At 42.2% G+C, this 12,365-nt stretch overlaps 1 protein-coding gene across 1 annotated transcript in view; it reads left to right on the top strand.

Annotated features, from left to right (window-relative positions):
• The first annotated feature begins 1,354 nt into the window (after positions 1–1,354).
• Positions 1,355–12,365, top strand: part of LOC123972099 (protein unc-13 homolog A-like) — a 34,543-nt gene continuing 23,532 nt past the window's right edge. The window contains exons 1-9 of the mRNA XM_046051342.1: positions 1,355–1,683; positions 5,923–5,952; positions 6,154–6,253; positions 8,208–8,325; positions 8,490–8,613; positions 9,256–9,326; positions 9,511–9,565; positions 10,013–10,042; positions 11,367–11,580. Coding sequence (XP_045907298.1) covers positions 1,662–1,683; positions 5,923–5,952; positions 6,154–6,253; positions 8,208–8,325; positions 8,490–8,613; positions 9,256–9,326; positions 9,511–9,565; positions 10,013–10,042; positions 11,367–11,580 — 764 coding nt within the window. The 5' untranslated portion in view covers positions 1,355–1,661. The remainder of the gene's footprint in view (positions 1,684–5,922; positions 5,953–6,153; positions 6,254–8,207; positions 8,326–8,489; positions 8,614–9,255; positions 9,327–9,510; positions 9,566–10,012; positions 10,043–11,366; positions 11,581–12,365) is intronic.

Raw genomic sequence — 12,365 nt, 5'->3', positions numbered from 1 at the left:
ACAAATGCTTTGCTGCATACCTCGGTTGTAACGAGTGGTTATTTCAGTCAAAGTTGCTCTTCTATCAGCTTGAATCAGTCGGCCCATTCTCCTCTGACCTCTAGCATCAACAAGGCATTTTCGCCCACAGGACTGCCGCATACTGGATGTTTTTCCCTTTTCACACCATTCTTTGTAAACCCTAGAAATGGTTGTGCGTGAAAATCCCAGTAACTGAGCAGATTGTGAAATACTCAGACCGGCCCGTCTGGCACCAACAACCATGCCACGCTCAAAATTGCTTAAATCACCTTTCTTTCCCATTCTGACATTCAGTTTGGAGTTCAGGAGATTGTCTTGACCAGGACCACACCCCTAAATGCATTGAAGCAACTGCCATGTGGTTGGTTGATTGGTTGGTAGATAATTGCATTAATGAGAAATTGAACAGGTGTTCCTAATAATCCTTTAGGTGAGTGTAATCTATTTTAATAGTAATAATAATTTTTATAACTACACAAAACCATGTAAGTACTTCCCCATGTTTGTAAACAAGTCAACAGTCATGAACAGAGAAGACAAACTTTATTTTCAAGCCTCAAATAAGTTCAGCTGTATGTGTAAAGTTGAGATTTAAAGAAATAAAATAGTTTAATTATGAACTACACATAGTTGGTTCATATGACTGATTACAGTATTTGAATGAAATATTATTACCTTTGGGCCAACGAGAAATGTATAAAGATTTTCCCACCATCACTTTATCCCTGGTAGTGTGAAGTTTTGAAAGAGCAGCACCGTCGCTTTGGGAATAAACATGTAGAAATGGGCTGATTCATGGCATTTTAAAACATACTGTGTATTGCCCTGCCTGTTATTAGCCTATGTCGTCCTTTCAAACATCTGTGTTGAAATGCGGTGAAAATAATAATAATAATGATAATAATCCTTATTTATAGAGCACTTTTCAAAAATCATGTTACAAAAATATGAATTGAGTCTGCCAGAGGCCTGTAGCCTATGTATGTAGGCTATTCATGTGCAATAGGATAGGCCTACATAAAAATACGTTAATAATAATAATTGCAGTTTAAAAAGCTCGGTATATTACAGCATGTGCATGATAAAATAGAAAATAGTAACTTTTCTAAAAATGCTTTGAGACTTGGAAAGCAATGAATGAAATCCCTCGCCGTCGTCATTGATTGTAGTCTACCGGTCAGGATTGTATATTAATACAGCCCCATCCCGCCCCTGTCTCCTCCGGTCACCCCACCGCGAGCTTCTCTCTCCTCTCTCCGTCTGCTACTCATCAACCGTGACGTCAGGGCGGCGCGGCGCGGGGGAGCTGTCCTCGCGCGCAGGGTGCTGCTGCTGAAACAAGATGGCTGTGCGCGCAGGAGGAGCAGCGGGGGAGAGCTGAGGCAATGCAGAGGAGGAAGAAGAGGGGGGCGAGGAATTCACTCCCGTGTGTCTTGTCCTGCCAAAAGAGCAACAGCTCCGCGGAGAAACAGACGAGCGCTTCTGAGATGATGCGGATTTGTTTCCGGTACCTTTTAGGGTAACGGTTTTTTGGCGGTTTGACTTCTTTTTGTTGTAACCAAGAGACAAACGGACTGACCAAACAAAATCACGGAGCACTCAGTAGAGGACAGCCGGGGACGCTCACGCCGCTATCAGAGATGTCCCTGCTGTGTGTGGGAGGTAAGAGAGGAGATTAAAGGGGAAATTAAATCCTCTGTGTTTGACGTTAGTGGAGTTATCACTTGCTATCAACTGCACCAGTTGTGTGACAGAGCCTGCGGGAAATCAGCTCCGTTGAAAAGTCAGTGTAGCCCGGGTAGCGGAGGGTTTGTGCTGATCAATCATTAAATCACACAGCAGCTCCGCTTGTCTGAACGGAAACACAGGTTTATAGTAGGGGGGTGCCACTGGGATACTTTAACGGCACTGTTGCTGTTTAATTTACTGTATACTGTGCATGAATGAGTTATCAGACAGCAAAAAAAGAGAGGCAACATTGTTGTAGGCTAGCCCGGTCGTGACTGTTAACACCAGCAAATATTCAGAGGCTCTTTGAGTTTCTATAAATGTCTAGGCTACACGGAGGAGGAGAACCTCTGTTTCCTCCCCTTCGTGGCTACTGTTGCGGTTTCTGCGTGCGTGTGTGTGTGTGTCATCCACTCTGTTCATTCATGCGTGGGCAGTCAGGAGGAGGAGGTGGACGAGGAAAAGCCCCTGCCGCTGCCGCACCGCCGCTCTGCCGCTCTGCTGTGGTCGTGAGGGAATACTCTTTGTGGACCGGAGCTGCTCGTCACTTCTCAGCGTTTTCCCTGAAGCGATGCGTCACCTCCTACCAGACTCCCTGATGCTGATACTGTTGCCTCTGTCTCAGCGCGATGAATAAGCTTCTGCTGCGATTGCTCATAAAGTAACGCCAGTAATCAGTTGAATACAGCCCAAGCTGGGAGAGAGGGGAACCCCTCTAAAACAGCACTGGTCCACCAGCAGGCCTTTACCTTTTTAGACTGTTGGTGGACAGATACTAGTTGAATCAGCATATCTGCAAAAACAAGTTTCTTAAAATGATGTGAGTTTTGTGCTAACTCAAACTGGAACAAACGGGAATGACAATTAGCAAGGTTTGGCTGTATAATGTGTCCTCACCTGATTTGATTTTAACCAGAGGATGACCTTAGGACCATAATTATTGGTTATTTTCTCAATTCATTGATCAATTGTTAAATGATTGATCAATTATTGGTTAATAAGTTAATTAGTTGATCCAAAGAAATTAAATTAAAGTATTTCAACAACTGATTCATTGTTTTAAACACAGATGTATGTCATAACATTTAGTCTGGATCCAGCTCTTTAATTCTGAGGATTGCTGCCTTTCTTTGTCTGAGAGTAAATTGAATATCTTTGGACTGTTGGTTGGACAAAACAAGACATATAAAGACATCACCTTGGTCTTTAGGATATGGGCATTTTTTAATCAGTTTATGGCATTTTCTAGACCAAAAGACTAATAAATGAATAGAGGAAATGATTGGCACATTATTCAATAATGATAATAATCATAAATTGCGGCCCTATTCCAATCACAGTTGTGTTTTTTTTGTCCACATAAGACAAGACTCACATGGAGTCTTATTTTTTGCATGACAGATTATTCGATCAGCTAATCTATTAATCAACTAATCAGATCTAAATCTGATCAAGCACTGTCAGTAAATTAGTCGATGTGTGGAGGTATGCCTGAGCTCTAGACATTTGCTGTACATGGAAAATAATGGCAACGTGGGGACAAATGGAAAGTTAAGGGGGTTTCAAAGTCACTTTTATGCATCAGGCCCAATGTGGATGCTACCCCACCTCATCCTGTCCTGCCAGGTCCACCCACTGACTGTCCCTGCACTGAGTCAGTTCCAGGTGTCATTAAGACACTGAGCGTTATTCATTCATAAACACTGGCTGCGGCTGTCAGTGTCGTAGACTACGAGACTTGGCAGAGAGCCCTCTTTCTGTTCCTGTTGCATCATTCATGCTTACCTGACTGGAGCTATTTCTGGCCTCCACAGTACATTGTGCCTCTTGAATAGGCAGCATTTCTTTGGAGCATCTGCCGACAAAGCAGAATTCAGACACAGATACAGATTAACTCTGAAAAACTTGGCTTCTATTCCTGCAGATATTCCACTTTATACTTTCAAGTCCAGTTTTCTCCCTGTCTTGATATGGACACTAAATCTGGGAGTGTAATGTCTCTGTCAGCAGCAAGGACTCCTGCAGATCTGTGTGTGTATATGATCCTTCAGAATAAGGCGCTGTCTATCTGAATCATGTCAGCCCCTCGTTTTGTCATTGGATGGCTGAACTCAGCTCACCCACTCCCTATTTTACATTCCCTGACAGTTCAAGTTGAAGGGTTTTCTTGATTCCCTCTCGAGTCTCTGTTTTCTTGGCAATCCGCTTATTTGCCTTAAGTCAGAGTCTGCTGTGTCAGAGGTACTTCCTGAATGAATTCTCTGCTGTTGGATCTAGAAGGCGCTGTGCATCCTTTGATTAAACTCTAAAAAACCAAACACACTTTGATTTGTCACATCTTTCAAGTCATTTAATCAGATGCCAATAGATTAGTTATGTCTTTGACTTCGATTTCTGACTCTAGGCCCATAATAACCTACATTTTAGCCAGTTGAGCCAATGCCTATGCCTATGAGTTATATCCACTTCCATGTACAGTATGTATTTATGTGTGTGTTGGAGGTCATCCTGTCTGCTTAGATATTTTATTTAGAAATATAGATAGAAATATTGTTTGTGGGGGTTGGACGTTTCTCTTCATAACTCACCCTGTCCGAGAGATTCGATTGCGAGTAATTATAACCTTCAGCTTTCCACAGTTGAAAATTCAAGTCCTTTATTATTGATCCTCCTCGTGTACTGATATATTTCCAGGGCTGTTTTAGTGTTGATGCTAAAACCCGGCAAGAAGCAGGCTCTGAGTGGTCTGTCAGAAAACACAGCTTGGTTTCTTTCTTGTCTTCTCTGCATTGTGGTGAATTATTTCATTTTTTTTTTTTAACATTTACGGCGGGCTTTCAGCTGCATTGGTTCAACTGTCTGAAAAGTAGGTTTTTGAAAACTGAACTGGACATCAAAAGCATGTTGAGCCAGTGCCAGAGCAGAATTTTGACCTTAAGTAAAGATGCAAACGCACAAATGTATGTGTTTACATGTGTGTTAACATTAAAGTTGCTGAGGTATGAATGGAAGCAGAGATTCATTGCTGCAGGTGTATGTGTGAGTGAGTCACTGCAGTCGAGTGTGTGTGTGCCTGCTGATGTAACAGCATGGCACTTAAGCTGCAGATTTAGCTTGTGTGTATTGCATGAAAGAAATATGGAGTGAAAGACGTCAGAAATAGAAACAAAAAAGTGCCTTGCTGACTCAGGGCAATTTTACATCAGCCTTTTCATTTTGCGGTGGTTACTATGGCGACTGGTACTGGTGTGAATGGTCTGCGAAGGAAAAGTCACGTCCATTTCCTCAAGGGGCGGTTACATGGCGCTTTTAACCTGTGTTTAAATCTGATGAATACAGACCTGTGTGCATGATGCGCACACACCTGCAGTGTGGTTTGGGGGTCTTCTGGTGTGAGCAGCAGGTAGTAGAGCATTAAAAATGTATGTGTGAGTTACGTCAAAGCTGGTAAAAAAGTGCTGCAGAGAGAGAGCCTGGGCTATAACTGTACACTCAAAAATTCTCTGACACATCATGTTTGATAAAGGTGGGACTTTTTCCAGCTGAATGCCTTTAGAATAAGGATTCCTGACGTGAGCAGACATGATTGGCTCTTGCATGTTGAGAAGTATTCTTATTAATAACACGTTATTAATAAGTATTTTGGTCATCTCTTCAGTCTGTGCTATGTGGTTCTTTTTATTCGCATGTAGGCATACTGTACTTTCTGTTTCTGTTTCCCACACTGTTGAGGCACAGCCGGAAAGCTGCCCATGTTTTTCCAGCGCTGTGTGTTTCTGTGTTTTGCCACCACACTCAGTGCCAACATGTCTGAACCTTATGGCAAAAAAGGCAGAGCACTTAGATCTGCATAGTTGCAGTTTCAGTTTCCTGCGCCAACACCCATGTAGTATGTGAATATGCTCTGTCTACCCTCTGCCAGTTAGAGATGATTGGAAAATATTTCTGAAATGTATTGAAATTCTTAGTCTGCACAGTCTTTTTAAAGCAATTTTCATGAGTTTCTTGTATGTTTTTTTTATAAAATTCCCAGACATTGTTTTCATTTCTCACAAGCATCCTCTTGTTGCCTGTTGTCTGTGTAAAAGCCATAACAGGGGATGCAGGAGCGTTCAGAAATGAAAACAGATGGTGTTCCTGTGTGTGACTTTGTCCCTCTCTGTGTTTCCACAGTGAAGAAAGCCAAGCTGGATGGACCCCAAGGTAAGACCCGGGATCCTGGAAATAGAACACAGTACAGACTTGAGGACATATTAACATGCTGCTGCCATGAATGGAAATGAAGCAATGCGAATTCAGTTACACTGCAGAATAAACATCTATATCTCACTGGGATTACATTATTACTTTGTAATGCAGGGCTGTTTCACTGTATCTCTTTCTTCATTTCTTTCTCCTTAACAGAGAAGTTCAACACTTATGTGACTCTAAAGGTACAAAATGTGAAGAGCACAACCATTGCTGTCAGGGGCAACTTGCCCAGCTGGGAGCAAGACTTCATGTTGTGAGTCCTTCATCATATTCAGACAAAACTCTCTTCTCCCTCTGTACCTCCCTTTGCCTCGCTCTTACCCCTGCCTTCATCCTCTCATCTTCCTTCCACTTCAGAGGCTTGAGTGGTTGCGTGTTGTTTTTTCCCCCCATCTCCTGCTTTCTATCAACCTTCCTCCCCTCCCCTCTTTTTCACTCCTTCATCCCAAGTGCCCTTTATCTCTGTGTTGTTTCACTTAGCTCTTCCTCTTCGCACCTCCGCCTGTTTCATCTGCTCTCCCTCAACACTTTTGCCCCTCTCATCCTCGTTCTCAACCGTGGCTCCCTCCCAGCCCTTTCTTTCCTCCCCTCTGTCGCTTCTTCTAAACACAGCGCCTTGATCTTCATCTGCTCAGCCTCTCCTCCTCTTCTCCCCTATATTCCCCTTTCTTCTATTTCTACCCTCTAGGCATCATTACCAACATTTCCCACTTTTAAATTAGTTTGTTTGAATTTGTCTTTCAATAAATATTGGAATGGTAGCTCATTACAACCTCTAAAACATTATACAACACTATTACACTGTATTTATCGTGCAGAGAGATCCAATGTAGCAGGATATGGGCGATGAATGAGAATCATTTAGCATGTGGGATGCAGCAGGCAGGCTGACTGCGGAGTCCTGTGCATTTGTATGATGTTCGGAGGCGTTGAGCATTGTGCTGGGGTTGCATCAGTGAAGCTGTGTTATGTAATGTTTGGGCTGCAGAGAGAGCCTCCGTCTAACTGCCTTTAAATGACTGTGCCCCCTCTGTTACTGCCATCAATCAATCACGCACGTTTCTTAAAAGGAGTCACCACTGAGACGGGAAATCCAGCCCCCTATTTCTTAATTAAAGTTCCCACTTTCTCCCTTCAGGCATGCGATACAATCACCCCCTCCACTGCTTTCATCACACTCTTCTCCCTCCCTCCCCTCATCCATCCCTCGCTCTCTCTCCCCCTCCCTTGTCTTTCTGTCCTGCTTCCTGCTGTCTTGTAAATGTTTTATGTTAGATTCTCTCAGGCTTGCTCCCACAGAGACGTGTCTTATATTTGTCACAGTGAAGCCCACTAGTAATTACTGTGCATCTTGTGTGGGTATAAGTGCCTTTGTGTGTTTAGCATTTATCTTTAAACGGTGGTGGAGGACAGACTTAGATCCTTTAAAAGTACCAATACAACAAGGTAAAAATACTCCATTTCAAGTCTATACAAAGTCTATAAAGAATACCCCTACTTAAGTCAAAGTATTATCAGCAAAATATACTTAATATACTTAATATACTTAAAGTATCAAAATAAAAGTATTCACAATGCAGGAAAATGGCCCCTGTAAATAATATGTTATCAGATATGACGTTTTTTGTTACTACTGACGTAACAATGTGCGTCATTTTACTGTTGTAGCTGATAGAGGTGAACCTAGTTTTAACTAGTACAGTTCAGTAGTTTGTCCAGTGGTTGAGGGGGAAAAACTAAAGCAGTAAAAAAGAGACAGAACTTAAATGTTTTATTGGATAATTTTACCTCTTTTAACCTTGAATAATTATTTAACTCAAACCATCTGAGAAATTTAGAGGGGAAATCGCTTTTTGGTGGAGCTGCTAAGAACTCATAGACATCTGAAAAGTTTAGTAACCACTGGTTTAATCTTTAACAATGAATTTAATTTTTTATCAGCTAATCATATGTTCTTTGCAAACTCTTCGACTGAATGTAAATGCAGCTGTCAAATAAATGTAGTGGAGTAAAAGGTATAATATTGCCCTCTGAAATGTAGTGGTGAAGAAGTATAAAGTATCATGAAATGGAAATCATTAAGTAAGGTACAGGTAAATGTACTTAGCTACTTTCCACAACTTTCTTTGTATGTATATGTATTACTAAATAAGTTAAATGTTCTCCTGATTTTGAACTTTGCTGTCTCTCTTTCTCTTTCTATCCAGCGAAATTAACCGCCTGGACCTGGGTCTGACAGTAGAGGTGTGGAACAAAGGATTAATCTGGGACACCATGGTTGGCACTGTGTGGATTCCTCTTCGTAGCATCAGACAGTCAAATGAGGTTTGCCACTAACCACCACCACCACAGAAATACTGTTTCTGAACACTCTATACTCAGCTTAAGGGACTCACTCACTCACTCAGGGCTGGTTTCCATCACGCTTATCCATTATTACAGCGTGTTGTTTGTGTGTGTCAACTGGAAAATCATGGTTCTGTATGCAGGAAGGTCCAGGGGAGTGGCTCACACTGGATTCTCAGGTCATCATGGCTGACAATGAGATTTGTGGCACCAAAGAGCCCACTCTCCACCTGGTGCTGCTCGACACGCGCTTTGAACTGCCTCTCGGTGAGAAATCCATATTTGCTTCAAAATCAGAAAACTGTGAATAGGTGGGAGAAGATGAGAATATGGAACTATAGAAAATCTTTAACCCTCGAGGGAAGGAGAGGATGACTTGAATAAATTATGTATATTTTCAGAGCAAACGGTGATATATGGACACCAATAACCTCTGACTGATTAATTAACCTGACCTACTTTTCAGTAAGAGAGTGTTTGTGTCCTTTCCTACTCAGTGATCAAGCTGTGTCCCTCTTAGCATTTATTAGGTGTCATTTTCATACTGCTTCCTCTTCCTCTAGTCAATAGTGTCCACCTGGCTCCTCGGTTTGTTGGGATGACCTATTTATAGGGGTTTGGCTTTAGGCCTGTATGTGAAAAGGCCAGTTTTCAATGTCACTGTGTTCTGAGTTAGCCAAAGTATCTGCAGCTCTAAACATGTTGTTAAAAAATCTGATCTAGGTCAAATTATATTTGCAAAAGGGCAGTTTTAGCTTCCTTTGCTGTCATTTGGATCAAGTTTTTAACATAGAATAAAACAGTTTTCAGGCAAAAAGTTTTGTGGATAAGTATTTTAATAGCCTACGTAGGTGGAGCTCCAATAGTTTTGTTTTTGCCTCCTGAGTTTGTTTGGCTCGTTGTTTTCAGATATCCCGGAGGATGAGGCACGATACTGGGCCAAAAAACTGGAGCAGCTCAACGCCATGAGGGACCAAGATGTAAGCTGTCACCCCGTATGATTTAATACCCCAGCACATCCTCACATTTTAGGAACATGCCAAAATGATTAATTGCAGGGATAACTATGTTTCACGTTACAATTCCTGCAGTTAGACCTACAATTTCAAATATTCCGGTTACTTACCGGTTAAGCTCATATGTTTTCCATTTATCTGACACCAGTATTCATACCAGGAGGAGCAGGAACGCCCTCTCCGTGTACCAGGAACCCAATGCTGTGAGTGACGGATCACTGTTTGTACAAACCAGTCATTTGTTTGTGTCGAACAAGAGAATTACCTGTGTAGCTGTTGAGTTGTAATTAGATTGCTTTAGTTCAGCATGTGCATTATGTGTATAACCGCATGTGGGTCATTGTGTGTTGGAGGGGAAAAGGGGCCTGGATCACTGCATTGTAAAGGATCGATAGCAGTATCAGATATCCGGAGGCAAGCTCCTCCAGGACGCTGCTGTGCTTTGACTATTGGCCCGGTCTGCCGAGCCTGCTGAGCCAGCTGTCTGGGGCAGGTGGAAAGACTTGGAGGCTCGGCACTCCCTTTGTGTGATCTTTCCATTCACCAGCTCCATCTTGGAACTTTGTAGCGTCGATGGCGTGAATGCATGTTTACGTGTGGACACAAGTGTAATTCATAATCAATACTGACGCCCTCCTGTTTTATTGCAGGTAACTGGAGTCTATGGGGAGACCAACAAAGTAAGTATACAGACAATACGTACTGTACAGACAGAGCAGTCCATAAATATCTAGCTCCATCACCACCACACCACATGTGTAGTGGATGAACATTCATTGAATATGTATATAATCCCACTGTTCACCCTTTTACCTTATAGATATCTGGTTGTGCGTATTTTGGTTTTAATGCTAAATTAAATAATCTATGGTCCTCACATTTAGATTATTATTAAACAGCAGCATCTGTTTTCAGAAACAATGTCCTTGTTACTACCACTTTCATAGTCGGGACTATTTCTTTGGTAGAATGAACAACAGTGAGGTCTGTGGGGGTAATTTGAGTGAAATGACCCTTTAACATCAAGTTATTTAATTTTAAATCCAATGCTCTGTAGTAGAGAGCCACACTAATGAGAAATATGTCACTGTCCAAATACTTATGGACTGTACTTTAAATCCTGCACAGAAATGTGTAGTACATGGATATACATACATTAGATATATGCATATATGCAAAAACTCTCTCTATCGCTCCCCTCCCTGTCTGTCTCTTTCTTTCTGCCGTGATTAGCAGATGGTCTTATATAAGTGTCAGACTCACCCACACAACTGCAGCGAGTCATCTCATCTCTGTTCACTCAGAGGGATAAGGAAAGAGCAAGGGGTAATGATAGATGGTGAGCCAATGAAGTGAGAGGGAGAGAGAGATGGAGATGTGTGGGGGCACGGTAGAAGTGAGAAACAAAGTCTGATGCCTTTAATTAGTGTTTACATGCCCTGACGGATGAAGATGGTGTAAGGTGTAAGTGGTGCAGCGTCCGAGTGTGAGAGACGATGATGGATAATGATGGATAATGATGAATGATTAATAGATGCTGGTTTTGCTTTTGACTGATTCAGCACAGTCTCTCACCACTTCCCTCTGGGATGGTAATCTCTTATCTATGGACACCACAGAAAAATAAAGCTTCTCCTTAGTGAGAAGGAATGGTTTCATGTGCAGCTATGAAGATGGGAATGAGAAGGAAGACGCTGATGACGTTCATCACATGCTGCATGTATGGATGCACTCTGAATGACCTATATGGGATTGATGGGGGTTCAGTAGTGAAATGCTGCCAGCTCATCTATATTACCATGGTACTGAAAGATTGGTTCACTGCCTGTTAGAGCCTCTTATCTCTGTGCCACACGACAAGTCTGTTGGGATCATCACTTTCATGATGTTCGTTTCTCTTTCTCATGATTTTATTTTGTAATAATCTTCTTCTTTCTTCTGTTACTCTACTCTATATGAGGACACCACCCAAAAGACTGATTTATTTTTTTTGCCTCGGTGCAGATGAAGACCCAGACAGTGCTGTGGACGACAGGGACAGCGACTATCGCAGTGAAACCAGTAATAGCATCCCCCCTCCCTACTACAGCACATCCCAGCCCAATGCCTCTGTCCACCAGTATCCCATCAGCCAGCAGCACCGCGGCTCCAGAAGCTTCTCTTACCCACGCTCTGGCAACAGCCACGACCTCGAATACCAACATCAGAGGACTGTCAGGTGTGTGGCTGCTTTAGTGTAACTAGGACTGGAAGTAATGATTATTTTCATTATTAATTCATTTGCTTTTTTTATTAATTGATAAATTGTTTGGTCTACGAAACTGAAGAATATGCATCACAAAAGGTGACTTCAGAGCTAGCTTTCAGTTTAGAGGCAAAGTAAATAATAGACTATGTGTGTTAGTATTAGTGGTGAGCTTTGATTTAGTGATAGGCCTTTTTCACAGCAGACATTTTGGCATGAAAGGAAAGGCACAGGTGTTACTAATAACATTACCAGTGGCTCTGTTATTCAAGTGTCCCAGTAAGCTGTGACACAATACAAGAACCCTGAAACTAAAGTAGCTAAATGAAATTCAGCCATTCATACTTTTCCTACTGTGACATGTGACATGTGACATGTCTCCGCTGAAAATGAAGTCAATGAAATTCTGTCATGCAGTGTATGCAAGTCCTTCATCGGGTCATACAGACCGGATGCTATTTCTCTTGCATGACTCCTTTTACAGTAGTGCTACATTTCTCAGCTTTTATTGACACGTCTCACAGACTGGGAATGAAACCCCGTGTCCTTTACCTCTTGCTTTGTGAATTATTCAGCGGACAATCTAATGGTCAATACTGCACATAAGAGTAGCTGCTTTTGTGAGTGTATTGGACAGGGCGACTTCCCCCCACCCCCCTTGTCCATTCTTCTTCATCTCCTCCTTTCCTCTCACACACTCACTCCCTATCTGTGCGCTCTCTCTTCTATTAGGTGTCTGTGCAAATCACTTCAACCCC

The sequence above is a fragment of the Micropterus dolomieu genome, linkage group LG06 (assembly GCF_021292245.1).
Source record: "Micropterus dolomieu isolate WLL.071019.BEF.003 ecotype Adirondacks linkage group LG06, ASM2129224v1, whole genome shotgun sequence".
Lineage (NCBI taxonomy): Eukaryota > Metazoa > Chordata > Actinopteri > Centrarchiformes > Centrarchidae > Micropterus > Micropterus dolomieu.
Note: the sequence above shows the minus strand (reverse complement) of the source record. Positions and strands in the feature narration are given on the sequence as shown.